A 20,372-nucleotide genomic window follows, 5' to 3' on the forward strand; every position below is an offset into this window, starting at 1 on the left:
ATGCATGCAGGGATTGTGGAAATCTCTGGTGCTTTCCTGGTGGAATGTAGCCTGCTGTGGAAATACGAGACACTTCCATTTTGCCTCTAGCATGTGGCTAGAGCATGTCACCCCAAGGAATGTGGCCCTGAGGCTGCAAAGAAGGTTCCCTACTCCTGCTATAAACAGGCAGACATAAAAGCAAGCAATCTGGCCATAGGCACATGTGTATACAGTGGTACCTCGGGTTACTGACGCTTCAGGTTACAGACGCCGCTAACCCAGAAATAGTACCTCAGGTTAAGAACTTTGCTTCAGGATGAGAACAGAAATTGCGTGGCGGTGGGAGCAGGAGGTCCCATTAGCTAAAGTGGTACCTCAGGTTCAGTTTCAGGTTCAGAACGGACCTGCAGAACGAATTAAGTTCTTAACCCAAGGTACCACTGTATATCTGTTTGTCCTGTCATTTGTCTCTCAAAACAGAACTGCTGGGCGGTGAAGTCTTCCTGGGAGCTATGCTATGTGACCTCTATCCCTCAAAATGCAGGTGTGTGAAGGCAGGCAATAGCTGGGGAAAACACTCTTTATATGTTCAGAAGCACTTTTTTATTAATACTTAAAGCATTTAAGGAAAATAGGGGGCAGGGGGCACTGAGCACTCTCCAGATTAAGACCTCCCAAGATAACCTGTTTATTTGGCACTCATCTTGATTTTCCTTCCGCAAAGCTTAGACCCTTAGACTATGTTTGGTCTTTGTTTCATTCTGATTTGTTTCTGAGGTGGTTATATAACAATGAGCGCTCATTGGGGTATTGCCTCACCTTCCCATTAATCATCTGTGCACCCCATACTTTTCAGTGAATCTCCCTGTTTCTTTCCAAATGGCAAAAAACCCTCCCCCCCCATAGATTTGTTGTGCTAGGGTTGCAGAGACCTTTAATCCACTTTAATTGCACAAACCTAAAGTTCTGGTATGTGCTTGTGTCCCTCCAACAAAATACCGACAGCCTGGAGATACCCTAAGACATATTTTCTATTCTCTTCTGTCTGCCCCATACAGCCATTGCTCCTTTACCTCCCTACACCACAGTCTCTTACTCTATGAATCCTTATCCCCATCTATCCATCGTGTTGTACACTAAAGTATCTCAGAGCAATTTACAGGGCAAAAATCAGAATAACAAGAAACATTAAACCAAGATTAAAAAAACAAAAAACAGTCGTAAAACTAGACCAGGTCCTGGGGTTGCCAATACCAGGTTCTCAGCAAAGGGTGCAGAACTCCCAGGCATTTGGTTGGGCATGGAAATCAAAATGCTTCTTTGAGCCTCAGAGTTGGCAACTCAGACCTTGGCTGCAGGTGCCTAAAGAGGGAAAAGTCCTCTTTATATTCCCCTCCTGCCCTCCCACCAATTTTCCCATGGAGCCTGCCAGTACACCTGCTCTGAGCCTCGCTTCCTGACTCCCAGGCAGCTCACATTGGGCCTTAAACTGGCTCTTTATCCCATGGCGGATGCATTCCGCCACTGTGACTCTTGTCCCAGGGACCCTGGATGGGTATTGTGCTCTGTGCCCACCCACTTGCAGCTGCCTTCTCCGTTCCTTTGCCACCCCGGAAGTAGCACAAAGGGGAAACTGTTGCGTGTGGGAGAGTCAAAGGGCTAGAGGAGTTGTCCCCACAGAGCAGCTTATGGTACGTGAAGGGGAGACGCTCATCCCTGCCTTTCTTCTCTGTCCTTCCTCCCCATTCCTCCATCCACACACACAGGCACACATGCCCAGCTGTGCTCCCCAACTTCCTGCCTCCTCAGAAAGCTGCAAACAGCAGTCGGGGAGGGGGGTGATCTCCAGCTCTGTGTAGAGGACCAACTTGTCTTGAGACTAATCTGCTAAGAGCTCTGTGAGCTGTAAGCCAGTGGTCCAGTGGTCCCTCTGCTGCAAATTCACCACTTGCCCTAGCGCGAATCACGATTTCTCAGCTTCCTCCACCTGCAGTGTGGGAGTGATAAGCTACGAGCCTGTCTCACAGGGCTGTTGCACGGATTATTGAGATTACTAATTTCTTACCTGTCTCTCTTGTTTCCTTTCCTCAGAGGCCGTTGCAAACAGCCAAGAATGGACCCTTGGACGTTCCGTTCCGGAGCTACGACTGGTAGGTGTCTTGATGACCTTTGTCACCTATACATGCACTGAGTATGTATCTGGATATCATAAATGTGTTCCTTACATTGCAAGCTGATGGAGGCCTGTCATCTTTTCCTTCTGCAAATGGACATTCACATCAATGGGCCTATATAAATAACACAGTTCATTTTAATTGTCCATGCTGCATCACATATTGACATTGGTGTCCCTAGCCAACTGCATCAATTTGAGCTGATTCTCTTAGGTAGCTCTGGCACACAGAAAAATCAATTCAAAATTGATTTTATTTATACCCCACCTTTCCTCCAAGGTCAGGGTGGCATTCGTGGTCCCCATCTTCCCCATTTTGTCCTCACAACAACCCTGTGAGGTAGGTTAGGCTGAGAGACAGTGACTGGCCCAAGATCCCCCAGCTTTGAACCTGGGTCTCCCAAGTCCACCACTCAAACTTGACTGCACCACACAGAGCCAGCCTGACCTTATGGTGGCATGAGTGGCCACTTCCACTTCCTGTCTCTCTTCAGCCTTAGCTATCCTACTTTGCTGCCTCGTCACTGGACTTTCTCTGGGGTAGGGATCCTTGAAAAAATTAATCTTTACGAATTCTGATATTTTTTAAAATGTGCCAAACCAAGTTTAGAAATGAGCATTTTGAGGAAGAAACCGTTTTTAAAATACATATTAAAATGGGACTTTCCTTGCAGATTTTCTTGCCGATCAATGCAAGAAAAGGACAAGTATACCGTAACAGTGGCACAGACCAAAAACATACTGAATTGCCCATGGCTACTCAGGGCGAGCTTCTGCCACAAGCCAACTTCTTCTCATGCTAATTCTGGTTCCAGGCTTGGTGGTGAGGGGGCACTCTTTGGCGAGCGTGTGTGTGTAGGGGATGGGAGAAAGTTCTGGAACAGTGAGGTCAGCATGTTCCGAAAGCACCTAGAGAGCCACGGGGTGAGGGTGGTGTTGTTGTACTATGTCAAGCTATCTCCTGCCAGTGACTTCTGTTCTTTTGCCTCCGCAGGGTATTCTCGGAACCATCAAGAGTGGGAAATCCGCCCTCGTTCATCGTTACCTGACCGGCTCCTACTTGGGCCTGGAACCTGCAGAGGGTGAGCTGCTTTCCCTCCCTATCCCCATATTTTAACTCACTTCTTTGTGCCCTGCCCAATGCGCACCTACTCAGTTTTCTTTCCCTCATGGGGAAGTAAGAAAGGAAGACGAGGAAAGTAAACAGAGTAAATTTTGCCTTTCACATCATCTGCTTTTAACTGGAGATGGCAGGGATTGAACCTGGGAACCTACACCAGCCAGCTATCATCCCCCACGTACAATACTTGTTTCTGAGCCACTGGTTTTCTCCTTCCCATCTCAGGCTTCAGCTATCTGCATGTTCTACACCCACCCACCCCCAGAGGCAGTATTATTATTATTATTATTATTATTATTATTATTATTATTATTATTAAAATTTGTATACCGCACTTCATCCAAAGATCCCAGGGTGGTTCACAACAGCAAAATACAAAATGAGAACACAAGTTAAATAACGAAACGAAAACAAACCATTAACTGCCCTCCCCACAAAACACATTTAAAAGGCCATAGAACCTCAATCAGCCAAAGGGCTGATTATTGAGAAACATTTTTGCCTGGCGCCTGCAGGTATGAAAAAGAAGGTCAGAGCCATCCAGAGTGGCTGGGGAAACCCAGCCAGACGGGCAGGGTATAAATAATAAATTATTATTATTATTATTATTATTATTATTATTATTATTATTATTAGGCACCAGGCAGGCCTCTCTGGGGAGAGCATCCCACAAACAGGGAGCCAGCCCAGAAAAGGCCGGTTCTTATGTTGCTGCCTCTGGACCTGTCCTGGAGGAGGCACACAAAGAAGGGTCTCAGATGATGATCGCAGGGGAAGAGATGGTCCTTGAGGTATTGCAGCCTGGGAATCACAAGTGAGGGGAATGCTACTTGTAGGCCTTTCTTGTAGGCTTTCCTGGTTGGCCGCTGTGAGAACAGGAAGCTGGACTAGATGGGCCAATGACCCGACCCAGCGGCGCTTTTCTTATGTTGTTATACTGAGCTGTGTTAATTTTCCACTTGGGAGCCATTGCACTGAAAGGACAGCTTTGTTTCTGCTGCTTGGCTCCTCCCCAACCCCAGCTCTGCCTCCTTCTGTTTTTCAGGGGGCCAGTTCAAGAAGGAAGTGGTGGTGGATGGGCAGAGCCACCTCCTGCTGATTCGAGAGGAAGCGGGACCTCCAGATGGCAAGGTAGGCCGAGGAATGTGCGGAGGTCCTTGTGGGGTCCCTTTGGGGCGCTGTGGACCCTCCCAGGCTGCAGTTCACACTACGTCAGAAGCTGCATGGAGCATCCTTCAAGAGGATGATGCCAAGAAAAGTTATTATTAAAGTGCCAATTTGGGAATTAAAAGAAGAAGAAGTTGCAAGGCCTCTTGCCCCTGAAACCCTTCTCTTAGCTGAGCCGAGTTGGGGAGTGGGGGGGGGGCGGACACCTCAGGCAACAGAGAGGAAAGGAGGGGGATTGGTTCCGCTTACCCTCACAGCTGATTTTATCTGAAATCAGACAGTCGTCCCTCCTCCAATCATGACTTGTGAATGAACTTAAAAGAACTGCACCTGAAATGTCTGGATTCACCATAAACAGCACTACAGAGACCTAATTACAGGAAACCTGGGGAAAAGTAAGCCTGGCGTGGTCCGAGGTTCTCCCCATAGTTGGGCTTCTGTAGGAATGTAGGTCCTTGGGACGTGGGTGGAGCTGTGGTCTAAACCACAGAGCCTAGGACTTGCCGATCAGAAGGTTGGCGGTTCGAATCCCCGCAACGGAGTGAGCTCCCATTGCCCGGTCTCTGCTCCTGCCAAACTAGCAGCTCGAAAGCACCTCAAAGTGCAAGTAGATAAATAGGTACTGCTCTGGCGGGAAGGTAAACGGCATTTCCGTGCGCTGCTCTGGTTCGCCAGAAGCGGCTCAGTCATGCTGGCCACATGACCCGGAAGCTGAACGCCGGCTCCCTCGGCCAATAAAGGGAGATGAGCGCCACAACCCCAGAGTCGTCCGCGACTGGACCTAATGGTCAGGGGTCCCTTTACCTTTAGGAATGTAGGAAGCTGCCTTATCCTATTGGTCCATTTAGCTCTGTATTGTCTACACCAAGTGGCAGCAGCAGTTTCAGGCATGCGTCTATCCAACTCACAGAATCATAGAGTTGGAAGGGACCCTGAGGATCATCTAGTCCAACCCTCTGCAATACAGGAATATGCAGCTATCTCATATGGGGATTGCACCTTTCACACATGGAGATGCTGGGGACTTCTGCATGCAAGGTAGATTCTCTTCCACTGAGCTATGGCCTCTCCACCACTGAGCTGCCGGTTTTGTATAATTGGAGTGGAGTGGAGGGTATGGGGTAGACCTTAGAACAGTAGCATCCCTTCATACTCCTGCTTCCACCCTTACTAAGTGCCAAAAACAGAGGAAGAAGGTGTGACCGGTCTGAACACTGTCCCCCCGTTGATATGCCTCTCCCTCTCGATTTCCTTCCTGCTTGCAGTTTGCAAACTGGGCAGATGCCGTCATCTTTGTCTTCAGCCTGGAGAACGAGGCCAGTTTTCAAGAACTGACCCAATACTACGGGTTCCTCACAAACTACCGCGCGGTCTCCGACATGGCTCTCGCGCTTGTGGGCACTCAGGGTGAGTGGGCGAGAGTATCTGCCCTACAGAGAATTTAATCTTGGGGGCATGGGTGGGCTGCAAGGGGCAGTCAGGTGGAGTTGTTCCTTGGGGTCTTCCTGAGGCCGACTGGAAGAAGCTTTTGTATTCGCTAGGCTTGCTATTAACTGTTTCTTTATACATGAAAAGATTGACAGCCCAGTTAGGATTATAATTACTTCTGCTGGGGGCTGCACAGAGACCCTGCCCCTTTCCCCCTCCCAACCACTTAAAGCTCTGCTCAGGCTTTCTCTGGTTTCTGAACTTCCACCATACATTGCCCGCTTACTTTCAAGCCTGTCCTCATTTGTTTAAAGGAATAGCATCCTAGTATCCATTTCTGCATGTGCACAATGCACTCACAGAATGCATACACCTGGTGGTTCTGTTAGCCAGGCAAGGAATTCCATTGCAGGACATCTGTTGGCTCTTAGCCTTGACTCAGTATCTTGGCGTATCCCAGACACCAGACTGGGGGTGGTATGGCCAGGTAAGCCTTTGCTGGATCCAGTCCAAAGTTTAGCGTGGCAGCAGCAGGGAAGCCTGATCCAGCAGGGAAGGTTGCACAGAAACAAAGTTAAGTGCAAGCCGGTTTAGTATTACTAAGTCACCTGTCCAGCTGGGTCAAGATGCCGATGAGAATAGCTGGAGCAGAATAAAGAGGCCAGCTGAGGTCAGAAACCAAGAGGTAGCAGCACATGCTGAAACACAGTCCAGTAGGAACTCTAGTTGTGAGTGTTCATATCACTGGTGGAGAAATGAAAGCACCAAATTGGGACAAGGCAGCACCATAGAAAAAGCAAAACCCGCTCAGTTTTCTAGATCTGTGGTTGTCTCTGTTACTAGGGATGCTGAAGGATTCCAGTGGAAATTGCCAAAATTTGTTGCCCCGTGTCCAGAATGGAAACCAATCCAGTGAATACAAGCGGTATTCACTGTTATTGTTGTTTCCAGTCTGCAAATGATATGCAATTGGTGGCATTTCCTCTCCCACATTTGCATTTAAATGAGTATTGTGGAATTATGTAACAGAATTAATTATGTCAAGTTCTGCCACAGAGGACAGGGAGGCAAATAACGTAGGTTTTTTTGGAAGTCGAACTGTGGCGGAACAGAAACGGCACTGCATGCAGTGTACGGGGGCCGAAAAGGAAATTGATACCTTCTTACATCCGAAATAAAACAGCAGGGCCAAATATAGGAGCATGTTTTTGTGGTGAGGAGATAACACAGCTAAGGCAGAATGAGAATACTTTCCAGTCCAATCCTATGCATGTTTATTCAAAAGCAAGTCCTGTTGATTCCAGAAAATTTCTGTCCAGCTCAGAGATGAAGTATGTGTGTGTCTGTTTTTGCTTCTTTCTTGCAGATAAAATCAGTGCCAGCAACCCACGTGTGATTGAGGATTCCCGAGCCAGAGCTCTGTGCACTGAAATGCGCCGCTGTCTCTACTATGAGACATGTGCCACTTATGGACTCAATGTTGACCGGGTCTTCAATGAAGGTGAGGACTTTTCTGGGATGTGTTCCTGGGAAACTGGATGGGAAGTTGGGTTCCTTGGCCGCAAGAGCACCTGTGAACATGAGCCATGGGAGAACACATTTCAAGACATGGCAAACAAGAGCAGTTTCACCCTGTGTGTAGGGCAAGAGAGTGTGTCCTGGGTTTGCAGACCCTTCAGTGGTGCAAAATTCCTCGCACGATTGGTGCATATGCATGTCCATCTTCACGTGTGGACATCTTGAATGCCTACACAATGCAAACATAAGAAGAGCCCTGCTTGATCGGGCCAAAGGTCCACCAAGTCCAATCTACTAGTTACACAATGGCCAACTAGGTGCCTATAAGACACCCTCAAGCAGGACCAATCTGTATGCTGCAAAAATGGTGGGTTGTGCAAGCAAGACGTACATATTTTTATGCAAGGATGCACCAACTGCACCTGATATAATAGTTTAAATTTGTTTTGTGAGGTATTATTATTATTATTGTTATTATTATTGTTATTAATTATTATTGTGTTGTTGTTGTTGTTCTCTGGCATTATACTTGGTGCTTTAAATGTGTTGCTTCATTCTGTCACTTTGATACCTGTTCTGGGCATGAGGAGAGTGGAAACAGCCGTTAAATAAATAAACATAAGAATGGGGGTGTGCCAGGGACCTCATGACCACCTTGTGTGCTCCATCATATGTGATGATGATGATAATAATAATAATAATAATAATAATAATAATAATAATAATAATAATTAATTATTTGTACCCCGCCCATCTTCCCCAGCCACTCTGGGCGGCTTCAAAAAAATATTAAAATACTCTAATACATCAAACATCATTAAAAGCTTCCCTAAACAGGGCTGCCTTCAGATGTCTTCTAAAAGCCTGGTAGTTGTTCTCTTTGACATCTGGTGGGAGGGCGTTCCACAGGGAGGGTGCCACTACCGAGAAGGCCCTCTGCCTGGTTCCCTGTAACTTGGCTTCTCGCAATGAGGGAACCGCCAGAAGGCCCTCGGCGCTGGACCTCAGTGTCCGGGTAGAACGATGGGGGTGGAGATGCTCCTTCAGGTATACAGGTATACAGGTATACAGAACTGCTTCTTCCGTGTCAATGGTTGGAGAGTCAGTGGCTTGAGGCGGCCATGCTCAAGCATCTACTGTTCTCGGGAGGTGTGCTCCTGCATAATAAGAATTGGGACAAGCAGCTTGTGTTGTGTATGTGGGGATTTGTTGACTCCAGGACTGACTTCTGTCTACATAGAGGGGTCTGTAGCAGAGAGAGTACACTTTGTAGGCAGTGTGTTACAGGTCAAAAGCTTTTCTTGTGCTCAGTTTTGTGGTTGTGGCGGAAACCCTGGTTTGCGACCCAAAGTACTTTTGCTTTCTGCACATCCGGCATACAAGAACAACGAGACAGCCATTTGAGGAGTCTCTGATAGCACCATATATTTTTTGGTTTAGGCCAGGGTTGGCAGTTTTGGGGCGCTACAGGCGTTGCTTAAGTCCGACTCCCATGGCCAATGGTTGCGCGTGATGAGAGCTGGAGTCCAGCAACACCTGGGAAGTCGCAGGTTCCCCACCCTGGGCTGGACACAGGGAGCCCAAGCTCCCCATCACCTGCTGCGATCTCATGCTGCAGAAGAGCACATGGGAATAATATGACCAGGTTTGGGCGAAGGGGATGCATCAGATGTGTATTTCCCACCCAATTGGCACCCTCCCAGCATGGGGCTAATTGCGTGAAGAAAGACCCCTTTCCTGAGCCCCTCCTGGATGTGACTCCTATTCTGCTAGATGGGGGGTTGTGTCAAGAGCCCCAGCAGAGTTTGTTCAGGGTGTGCATGACCTGGCCCTTGAAGGACTGGCAAATGTGGATGGGACTCAAACAAAAGAGCTTGGATGTTGCAGGGTCTGCAGTCATGCCCCTGCAAAGTTTTTTTTTTTCCTTTCGAGCAGTTATAGCCGATTTCCAGTATGGCAACTGGAGGATCTGAGCAGCCCTACGATTTACAGATATATATATGTATTTTCCTCCCCCCACCCCAACTGCAGTTGCTCAGAAGATTGTGAATATGAAGAAACAGCAGCAGCTCCTTGCATCTTGCAAATCTTTGCCCAGCACCCCCAGCCATTCAGCCGTCTCCACGCCGGTGGGTGGAATATACCTTGCGCAAGTACATCCCCCTGAATGGCCCAGTTACGGGAATCGGAGTTTCCTCTTGCTGGTGGCACAGCACCATGAATGGAGAGGGAGGGTGTGAAGCTAAGCCCCATGGATCTAGTGGACCTCCTTGCATGAGCTTCCTCTGTCGGCACTTAGGGCTCGTCGTCCGCACTTCCACTTCTCCTGTGCCTAGAAAGCACGGATCCAAGCGGTTTCTCATTTGTCCCATCGCTTTACCACTGAATCAGAGGAAACATAAATCCACATAAAAACCTGTTGCCACTGGTTCCGATTAAGTGGTAAACAGTGGGTTTTCCTGGGAGAAAGTGGAAGGACAAGCAGAAGTGTGGACGAAAAAATTCCACAGCCTAGCCATCTCCTTGACAGTGCTAGTTTTGTATCTGGGGTGCTGCTTCTTTCATTTTCAAGCATTCAATCACACACGCAGGACCTTTGCCTCTTGATTTCACGCAGCCAAGGCCCCGCCGGACCTGCGTGTCTGTCTTCCTTTGCTTTTAGGGGCTGGCATAAGTCTGCCTGGTCTTTCCCTCCCCCTCTAGGCAAGTAACGGTGGCCACACGAGTGACTACTCCTCATCCCTTCCTTCCACGCCCAACATCAGCCACCGGGAGCTGCGTGGGGAGGCCACGGCTATAATTGGCACACCCAGCTCCCTGCATCGTGGGACCAAACGCCGAACCAGCCTTTTTGCGGTGAGTTCCAGGGGAGTCCACCAGCCACGGGACAAGGGAGGCCAAAGGGTGGGTGGCCCAGTCCAGGCTGAGGATGGAAGTATCTCTCCAATTCTGGTTCTCTCAGTTTCTCATTTTTCCCATCTTAAATTTGCTTCTCCGCCTTTTTGCAGCAATTTGCAAATTACATTTTTTTTAGAGTCTTTGGTGTGGTTTTCTTCTAATAAACACATTTTTAATTCTGTGCTGGCTGAGCTACACGTTTTTGCAATCACGCATTTTTGTACATTATTTTCAGGAACATCTTCATTTCTGTAAGCACGGTTTGGCTAGAAAACTGCATTGCAAAATTCAGATAAATATTTCAAAGGGTAGCTGTGCTTTGGTTCTTACGTTGTTTTGGAAAATGCAAATTTGAGAAATGAAGCTTTAAATGCAAATGGAATCAAATTTCTCCTCCACCCCCTAGTCCAGACCGAAAATAACCCTCTGCTATAAAGGAGCAACATCGTGAACCACAGCAACACCGAGGGATTGGGTAACAGGAGATGGGAAAGTGTTTCTCTATAACACCCTGGATAACTGCTGCTGTCATTCAGAGTAGGCATTACTGTATTACGGTAGATTAACAAATAAGGCAGCTCCCCTTGTTTTTGAATCTCTTCTGGGCCCTGCCCTCCTCAACCTTCCCTGGCCTCCCTCCCCTCTCCCAGTGTGATTTGATGGTGAGACAGGCCGCCATGGAAGCAACTCCACCAGCCCCAGTATCCAAAGACTTTCAGGTCTGTTGCCTCGCTTCTTAGGCTATTCCCAGCTTTGGGAAAGCAATGCCCCCCCCCAACCCATGCTTTGTTGTTTCGACTATAACATCACTTTCCCCGAACTATGGTTTGTAAATTAGCTTCAAGCCATAGTTCACAGATTCACGTTGCTGGCTACCTAGCAAGGCATGTTTTGTGAAGGCATAATGGCAAACCGTGGTTGGACATTACCTTTGAACCCCATCTGTGTCTCTTTGCAGAATCGCAGAGGGAGTGACACCGAGAAGCGGAGCCTGGACAGCAGAGGGGACAACACGGGAAGTGGCCGAGCCATACCCATCAAACAGGTGACCTTCTTACATTTGTCCTGGCAGCTGTTTGCCAGTCCTCTGAACCCTCGGTTGCAAGAGTCCGGGCACCGTCGGTAACCCCCGGCCTTCACCGCCTCTCTCCCATTAGAGTTTCCTGCTGAAACGAAGCGGCAATTCTCTGAACAAGGAGTGGAAGAAAAAATACGTGACTCTCTCCAGCAATGGGCTTCTCTTCTATCACCCCAGCATTAATGTAAGTGCGCCATGTACTCTAGCTTCCATCAGCTCCAAACACACCAGGGCTTGGCTAGTCGCATTGTCAAGTCCTACACATTACCATCTAAAGGCAGCAGAGTGCAATAAAACCACAAAATGTGTATGAGGGAGACATCCAACAGATCATGGCCAGATTGGAAAATAGACATATGGATTAGATCACATTTCTACAGACCGCTCTGAGCCTGGTCCACTTACGCTTACGTTGTTGCTGTTGCTAGGGGCTTTCTTTGTTTTGTTTTGGAGTTTTTATTTGCAAGGTAATGCCAGGGCTTTCTGGCTCATGCCCACCCCCTTTTCTTTTTACAAAACATTTCTAGCTGATTGGAGGTGCTAGAAAGCGTGGCACTTGTGACATTCATGTGGCAGCACATGATGCCATAACACCAGTCCCTGGGCAATGGTGTGAAGAAAAAGATGTGTGCTTCCAACAGGTGCATTTTAAAAGCGTGTGGTTTTTTTTCCCAGATTTCACCTAAAAATCCACACAATCAGTTGGTGTAACAGACCTGCTGATCTACTTGTGTGCAAGGGACACAGAGACTGGGTGCATCCCGTTCTGTCCATCCCTACCAGTGTCCAAAACAGTTGCACCATTCTGTATGTATGTGCATGCGATCCATTCTCCTAATTCCCGCCCCACCCAAAAAGAATCTGGTCTTTGTGCCTTTGCAGGACTATATCCATAGCAGCCACGGCAAAGAAATGGACCTGCTCCGCACCACTGTCAAGGTGCCCGGCAAACGCCCACCCAGAGCCATCTCTGCCTGTAGCACCTCCTCGAGCATCAACGGTTTGGTCAAAGACGTGAGCAGCGTAGGAGTCGGGGACACCAGCAGTAAGTGGCTTGTTTCCACATCATGGGCATAGCAGATTGAGGATGGGAGCGCACTGCAGCGGTTGTATCTCTTGACATTAAGAAAAAACCCCAAACCCTTTCAAGTTGCTGGGGTAGGAGCGGGAGAGGATTTTAAACTTTAACAGGAGACCCCGAGTGCTTTGTTCCTGTGGGAATGTTCAGGGATGCAGGAGAGGATATATTGTGAGATATATTGTGCTAACAAGTTCCCAAAATATCAGCAGAGTTAGACATTCCCCTTTTTAAGTTCGCAACGGTAACGTGTGCTCTGGTTCGCTAGAACCTCTATAATAATTACTCTGGTAATTTTCCCTTTGTTCCCTCTTAAAATACAAGACATGACACAGTCTTTCATAAAAGTATAAAAGAGTTTACTCACGTTCTGTTCACAATAGGATCCCAGAAGGCAGACAGGCTTAAAAAGGTAAAATACATTTAGAATCTATCTTATAGGAAGATAGTCCTATCCTCCTTTCTGGGCTGGGAGCCAAGAGGTCATCTTTAGCAGATGTTGCTTCTTTGAAGATGAGAAGAGAGAGCAAGAGAGAGATGGCTGTCCTGCCCTGTGCTTTTATCATTACCTGCACAGGTGAGGCCACACCCACCTCTGGTCACATGCGGAGGAAGTCTGCCCCAGGCAGTTTACCTGCTGGCTGGACAGACATCCCTCCCCATGTCTTAACATATACACTCTAGGAATGTAATTGACTGCTCCTGTGTTTTACATCCCAGAATTCCTTCCCTGCCCCAGCACCTTTAGGGATCACACTACAACACACTGAGTGTCACGTGTGGCCTGGACATCCTAGCTAGGCAGGTTGATGCCTCAGTGTGAGACTCAAATGGGGTTTCTTGGGCAGCAACAGCACAAAAATCAGAGCTCTGACACTTGCAGGCTTGCCAGGGAAGGAATACTTGCATGGTGTTTGGCTGTGTAGGTGTGTGTATAATTACTGCTTGTTAGTTCACACTCCCGATACGTTGTGTTTTCTTTATTTGCAATTCTCTGAGATTCCAGCCACTCGGGAAGTGTCCCCCCCTCCCTTTGCACTATGATGTTGATGCACTCACACTTTCGTTTAACCTCAATTAGTAACAGCCAAGGAAGGGTGTAACAGAAGGAAATCATGAAAAACAACAAAAGAGTGTTTTTAACGAAGGGCTGGCTCAGCTATGACACGCCTTCCTACATTGGAAACCCCCTCGTATTGGGGGGGGGGGAGAGAGAGAAACCCACATGTCATGCATGATGGTTGAACATGTGTCTCTTTCTCTGTACATGTGCATTCTGTTATGACAGGCCAGTTTGCACATGTCATGTGCTGGGAAACTGGTGTGTGTGAGATTGTCAGATAATCTGTCTGTGAGTATTTAATGCTTTGCATGTGAGAAAGTTTGAAGTGGCTGTGCCTCCTGAAATATTTTTATTCTACTGATACAGACATAGGAATCAAGAAAATAAGTCAACCTCTTAAAAAGTGAATCAGCTGGGAGCAGGAAATAAAAACCACATTCTGCTCACAGTGTAATGCATTAAGGCAAAATAATTAAAGACATAAGTGATCTAAAATAGGGCTTCCACAAGCTTCATTCAGGTGGTCTGTGGCATTAAATATTCATACTGCTTTTCGATTTTTATTGCTTCTTATATTGTATTTTATCGTATTATAATTTGTATTCCATTGAATGCACATTGTAATCCAATAAAATACAACATGATCAGCAAAAATGCAATTAAAAGTCATGCAACATCTAACAACATTGCTACAACAAGCAAAAAAGGCATTAAATGTTCCGCCAAGAAAATCAGCAATTTTCAAGTAGCCCATGAGAACTGTTTGGGAACCACTGAAGTCCCAGATGACTCCCTAAGAAATATACACACTGCATAAAACAGATCAAGAGTATCAAATCATGAACATGAGCTGAGGGACATCACCCAAAAAGTGGTGCGTGGGCGTTCATAAGTCTGCAAATGTGCATAATATTTCCCAGTCTTCCAATTAAATCCAAAATGGGAGGCGAGTCTCTGGGTATGTTTTGGATTACCATTATGGTCATAGGACACAACATCAAAATGGAGAAATAGCTTCCATTTGGGATTGAATTATGTCCGATGAAAATAGAAATATCGTCCCACGGCGATGGTACCTTAGAAAGGAAAAGTCAAGGTGAGCAGCTCTGTACATTCCAACCAGTCCTTAAGCAGCATGCAATTTGCCCCCTGATGGGGAGTGATCACCCTTCTCCTCCTCATTGTACATCAGAACCATTCACCTCTTTCCAACATAGGATGTAAAAATCCATACAGTGGGGCCTCTTGTGACCCACCTGCATATCAGCCCCCCATGACTGTCTGCTAGGATCTTGACACCCCCTCCCCCCACTTTCTGCAGTCTTGGGCAGGCAGCAAACCCAGGAGATCTATTGCCACCATGCGACTAACTTCCTGGAACTATTCCACAGCCAGTTCTTCTAAGCAGCCTGGCAGCGTGCACCTACGATAGGCATTTGTACCCGGAAGATAAAAAGAGCCGGCTTCAATAAAGCTTCCCTGCTTTTGTCACCATTTTACCACAGGTGACCAGGCTAGTGGTTATTTACAAGGTTGGTCTATCGAGCTCCTCTTAATACATCCCCATTCGTGGTTGGTGGGACACAAGTTATGTACATCTGCTGCAAGGAGTTCCAGCTCCAAAACACAAGATTCCTGAACGATTGCAGTAAATGAACTCCACGATATGTTCGGATTTCCTGGAGGTGCTGCACACCTTCTCCTCCTCTGTGAAAATGCTCAAATCGAAGAATTGATTCCCATCTAATCTAATCAAAGCTCTAATAAAAAAAAATTATGATGAATTTTGGCTTTGGGCAATTAGCTTAGCTTATGAAATGAAGTCATATTTCTTTGTTCTGAGGTGTCTAATGGTGCCAAGTTGAATTGGAGCATTTGCTATGTATAATCGTTTCAGTTTAATTCACAAACCTGGAGAACTGAATTTTCCCTTCAGCCTTAGTGTGGGGAAAACAGCTGTAAGATGAAGCAGCAGCGCCCCCTACAGGAAGCCTTTCAACTGCAAATTGTAGAATTTCCCCATGTATGTACAGCACAAGTGGAAGCGGGGATAAAGCCCAAGGCCCTTTTATATTTGCTGCCTCATTCAAAGGTGGCGAAATTATAGCACCAGGGGTGGGATTGGCGGTGGGGGGAAGAAATGGGAGCCTAACCAGTGGCCCATTTCATCTTTTGAGCCTCAACCTATTTTGAGCTGAAGATAACGCTCAGGAGAAATGTAGGCTTAGCTTTGGACACACTGCTGTGATTTCTCACTGGTTCAGACTGATGAAATGACCGTGTAAATAACCAGACCTGGTTATTCTGCTTTTCCAAGCCACAGCCCAGGAGTCCCCATTTTTTCTGAGAAATGGGGCACGTTTAGAAATCTCAGAAACTGTTGTGGGTACCACAAAATTCATTTCACAAAAGAATGCTCACTGGCAGTGCTCAGAATCCATACCCAAAACACCCACACCTCCAACAAAACAAATAGAATGCAGGCCAAAAAAATTAAAAAATCAGATACCCCCCCCCCCCTCAAAAGCCATAGTTATTTAGATGAACTAAAATGGGAAGAGCAAGTGCTGTCTTAGGCCCCCTATGTTGAGGAACTCACATCTAGGAAACTAGGATATTCACACCTTGACAGGCCACAGCTTACTCTTGTGCAAATGCTTTTCATGCAGAAGGTCTTAGGTATACAGGTTTCCACCTATTTCAGTTGAAACCTGGAGAAAACCTGAGAGAGTTTAAAGTGCTGATGGGAGTCAGAGGTGGCAGTTCTGGGCCAGTTGTGTGAACGTCCTGACTGACACGGCTTCATTATTTCATTCTATCCCGCCCATCCCAGCTTGCCCCAGTCCAGGTCTGCTGAATCCTCCTGTCGACCCAGCGATCAAACTCTTAGGCAAACCTGAGCGCCTGCAGCGATCTGTGTCCTCTTCCAAGGCTGGTAAGTTCAGCCCAGACCTGGAAGCTCCCAGGATGGAGGAGAGAGGATGCTGGGAAAGGGCTGCTTTGAGCCCAGAGGAAAGGAGGAAGCCATGTGATCTGTTTCTCCTGCCTGTTTCTGCAGAGGTAGCCATGGCTGCAGAAGGGCTCTCCAGCCCTGGCAGCGGTGGGAAAGACCCACCTCCATCCCCTATGGTTGACAGAAAGAAGCACCGGAGGAAGAAGCTGTCAACTCCTTCAAAAACAGAGGGGTCTGCAGGGCAGGCAGAAGGTAAGAGGTAGCTGCCTTGGTTTTGTCTGCAAGGGAGACTGGCTTGTGGGCTCCTGACCCCTGAGAAACTCAAGAGCCTGTGTGGTGTAGTGGTTAAGAGCAGTAGACTTGTAATCTGGTGAACCGGGTTCGATTCCCTGCTCCTCCACCTGCAGCTGCTGGGTGACCTTGGGCCAGTCACACTTCTCTGAAGTCTCTCAGCCCCACTCACCCCACAGAGTGTTTGTTGTGGGGGAGGAAGGGAAAGGAGAATGTTAGCCGCTTTGAGACTCCGGGTAGTGATAAAGCCAGACATCAAATCCAAACTCTCACTCCAGACTGCGGAGACAGACTTAGGAATGATGCATTGAGCTGATTTTTTAAAATGGTGCCTGTAGTGACATCACACTGACCCTCCATTTCAGGGGTTAACATTTTTTAAAAAATGTTTTTATTGAAGATTTTCTTGGGTTACAAAGGTACATACATCGTCTCTGTCTTCAGATAGGGGTTAACATTTTTGCGATCTTAGAAGGACCACCCCGTTGTTTTCTAGGGTAGGAAAAGTTGTGGCCCCAGCTGGTTTGCTCCTGGTAATGCAAATTTTCATAAGAACAGGAGAAGGAGCTTGCTCGCCTCACCTTTCAAAATAAGTAGCCACATTCTTGGGAAGACATGCATATATTTGCCAGAGTGACAGTCTTTGCAGGAGAGGGAAGACTCCCTTCCACAGTGCGAACCCCCAAGCACTCTGCCCAAATGCCCACTTCACACCTTCCTTCTCCCTCAGAAAAATGTAGGGAATGATCCTGTGAACTGGGATTGGGTATTTACCATGGCTGACAGGTGAGTAGGGCCATCCGCCTGTCAGTCACCTTACATCACTGTGAAGGCAAGCTGGTTTTCAATGGGGAAATAGCTCCTGTGATGATCTCTGATCTTATGAAGTTGGGTGTGGAGCAGATGGTTTTCTGTGGGGTGGAAATGGTCTCTGCTGGGACCAATGTGGTCTGTGAACTGGAAGCTCCCTCTGCCTGATCTAGTGGATCACACTAGATCATGGCTGGGGAACCTGTGGTTCTCAATGTTGTTAGACTCCCAACTCTCATCAGCTCCAGCCAACATGCAAGGGCTCATCCACACGTCCATTTGTCCCCTGCTTTGTAGGCATGGATCCAAGCGGGTTTGCCTTTGCCCGACTGCTTCCCGCTGGAAAACCCATTCTTTAGTGCTCAATTGGAGCATATGTCAACCCAGAGAAATCCAATTGACGTTTGGTCCGATTTAGCTCTAAAGAATGGATTTTCCTGGGGGAAATGTGGATGAGTCCTAAGAGTGTGTGGTGGCCACACCCACTCTTGGCACCATAACTTGCTGGAGAATTGGCCAAAAGGTTCAAGGAAAATGTTAGCCACCCCTGATCTAGAGGAAAGGCCAGCACTGTCTTCAGTCCGCCCGCCCTCAGGAAGTACGAATTTAGACTGCGGGGAGGCCATGCTGAAACCAGTGGGTTTTTTGAAGGGTAGCACCCCACAGATTCCGAGTCCGGAAGGCACCACCCCAAGTCCAACTGGGCTTCCCGCTCCCACCCCCACCTCTTCTGTTCTGTCTACACTAGGCAGCTGATGTGAAGCCTTTCTTTTCCACTCTTGCGGTTTTGCTGTATGCCCCCTTGCCCAGGAAGGGTTTATCGCGGCTCACGCAGCTTCCTCCCCTCACTCTCCCTTGTGACTCTTCACGCATCCACCGCCACTGCCACCCCCTGGGCCCGTGGGTTCTGGATAGCCTCTGCTTTTTTTGGTTCTTATTTTTCTCCTCCTCTGAACACTCTCCCCTTTCTTCTTTTCCTCCCTTCTCTTTCTCTGCCTCTCGCTTCCTGCTTCCCCTCCGGACCCTCCGCAGCCAAGCGTAAAATGTGGAAATTAAAAACCTTTGGTAGTTTAAGAAATATTTATAAAACAGGTAATGAGTGGCGGGGGCAGGCGCGAGCTCCTTTTGTGCCGTGGCGCCTGTTGCATGCGATTGTGCTTACATCGTGACGTGCAGCCTGCGTAGATGTCTGTCCCCAAAACGCTTCCCCCGTGATCAAGAAAGCTTCCGTCCTATTCTGCCTCTCCTTAACAACCCCCCAGCCCCCGGGGAGTGTTAAAATGTCCCTCCCTGCTCACATTGGGTTTGCAAAGGTGGCTGAGCTCCTGGAATTCCTTTAAGATGGCTGTTTCCAAACTGTGTTCCACAGAGCCTGCGGGCTCCTCAGGGCTTCCTCAACTGGAAGATCTGTAATGACAGATGAGCCCCATCTCGTCCTGCACTGTACAGCCGTGGGGATTGCTGGGTGTGTCTAGAGTGCCCTCTTAGTGTGTGCAGGTGAACAGGAATGCCCCATGGGTGCCCTAGAATGCATTCCCCCAGAAACCTCTGCCATGCCCAGAGGTTCCTTGGCAGGCACGTCAACAGAGCACAGAGAGCCCTGAAGGGGGAGAGTTTGGAAAGCCAGCACATTGTGGCATTATGGCACCAGCCCCTTTTTAATGCCCTGGTGGTTGTCGTTGTTGTGTCCTTCCACCAAGGGTTTTGATGAACTAAAAACCTTCCTTGTTTGCTTGTCACCTTTTAGTTGCCCTTACATAAGGGCACTGCTGTACCGTTAACTTTTGGAGATTTTCTTGAAGACTCCGGAAGAGACTAAGGCCCATTTATTCAAGCCGCAGGTCTGGGGCTGAGGGGACCTGAGTTCAAGCCCCGCCTCTTCTGGACCCCACAGTGTGTTCCATTTTTTCACTCCCCTGCCCCCCCCCCATCTGTAACATGGGAAATGGCAGTTTATAGCACGGTTGTGAGAGAGCCGGCAAAAAAACCCAGGCAAAACACACATTGTACAGCATTCCACAACTTCAGGGCGCTATGTAAATACTTTTGCAGTAGCAAATATGTTTGCACGTTGGCAGTGGCAAATATTTGAATAAGTGTAATCGTGGGACTCGTGCTCTCAGGAAGGTGTGTGCCTTAAAACTCTGGCTCTGGCTCTCCTTATGGGGTTTAAGGCTCTTAGCGAACACAAGCCGTGGCTGTTGTCGATGTCACTCCCCCTGCAGGGCACCCTCCCCATTCTCTGGTTGTGTTGAACCTGTCCATTACGGGAGCGCAGGGAGGGAAAATATGTTGGTTGGAAGCCCTAGGGTTCATCCAGCCTCCACTGCGGTCCAGCTGGAAGCTGCTCTTTTGTATCCACAGAGGAGGAGAACTTTGAGTTCATCATCGTCTCCAGTACAGGGCAGACATGGCATTTCGAAGCCAGCACCATTGAAGAGAGGGACTCCTGGGTCCAGGCCATCGAGAGCCAGATCTTGGCTAGCTTGCAGTGCTGCGAGAGTAGCAAGAACAAGGTACTGATACCCCCCCCCAAAAAAAAAAACCACGGGGGCACACACATATGACTCTACCCTGCAATGATCTAGGCTTGCCTGTCTCAATATTGGCTACCATTGTCATGATCACACCTTCCACTTAATGTGTTATATAAAGGTAAAGGGACCCCTGATCATTAGGTCCAGTCGTGACCGACTCTGGGGTTGCGGCACTCATCTCACTTTATTGGCTGAGGGAGCCGGCGTACAGCTTCCAGGTCATGTGGCCAGCATGACTAAGTTGCTTCTGGTGACCAGAGCAGTGCACGAAAACGC

At 47.9% G+C, this 20,372-nt stretch overlaps 1 protein-coding gene across 4 annotated transcripts in view; it reads left to right on the top strand.

Annotated features, from left to right (window-relative positions):
• AGAP2 (ArfGAP with GTPase domain, ankyrin repeat and PH domain 2) overlaps positions 1-20,372 on the top strand; it is a 116,571-nt gene that overhangs the window by 87,080 nt on the left and 9,119 nt on the right. For 2 of the 4 annotated variants that reach the window (XM_083729324.1, XM_083729322.1), the window contains exons 2-15: positions 2,074-2,132; positions 3,150-3,237; positions 4,321-4,406; positions 5,708-5,849; positions 7,237-7,371; positions 9,420-9,517; positions 10,092-10,244; positions 11,245-11,331; positions 11,444-11,548; positions 12,247-12,409; positions 16,339-16,440; positions 16,564-16,710; positions 18,592-18,651; positions 19,924-20,075. In XM_083729324.1, coding sequence (XP_083585450.1) covers positions 2,074-2,132; positions 3,150-3,237; positions 4,321-4,406; positions 5,708-5,849; positions 7,237-7,371; positions 9,420-9,517; positions 10,092-10,244; positions 11,245-11,331; positions 11,444-11,548; positions 12,247-12,409; positions 16,339-16,440; positions 16,564-16,710; positions 18,592-18,651; positions 19,924-20,075 — 1,577 coding nt within the window. The remainder of the gene's footprint in view (positions 1-2,073; positions 2,133-3,149; positions 3,238-4,320; positions 4,407-5,707; positions 5,850-7,236; positions 7,372-9,419; positions 9,518-10,091; positions 10,245-11,244; positions 11,332-11,443; positions 11,549-12,246; positions 12,410-16,338; positions 16,441-16,563; positions 16,711-18,591; positions 18,652-19,923; positions 20,076-20,372) is intronic. The other 2 variants (XM_083729325.1, XM_083729323.1) reach the window with 1 other exon arrangement.

Source organism: Podarcis gaigeae, assembly GCF_964106915.1.
Source record: "Podarcis gaigeae genome assembly, chromosome: 2".
In the NCBI taxonomy this organism is placed as follows: Eukaryota; Metazoa; Chordata; class Lepidosauria; order Squamata; family Lacertidae; genus Podarcis; species Podarcis gaigeae.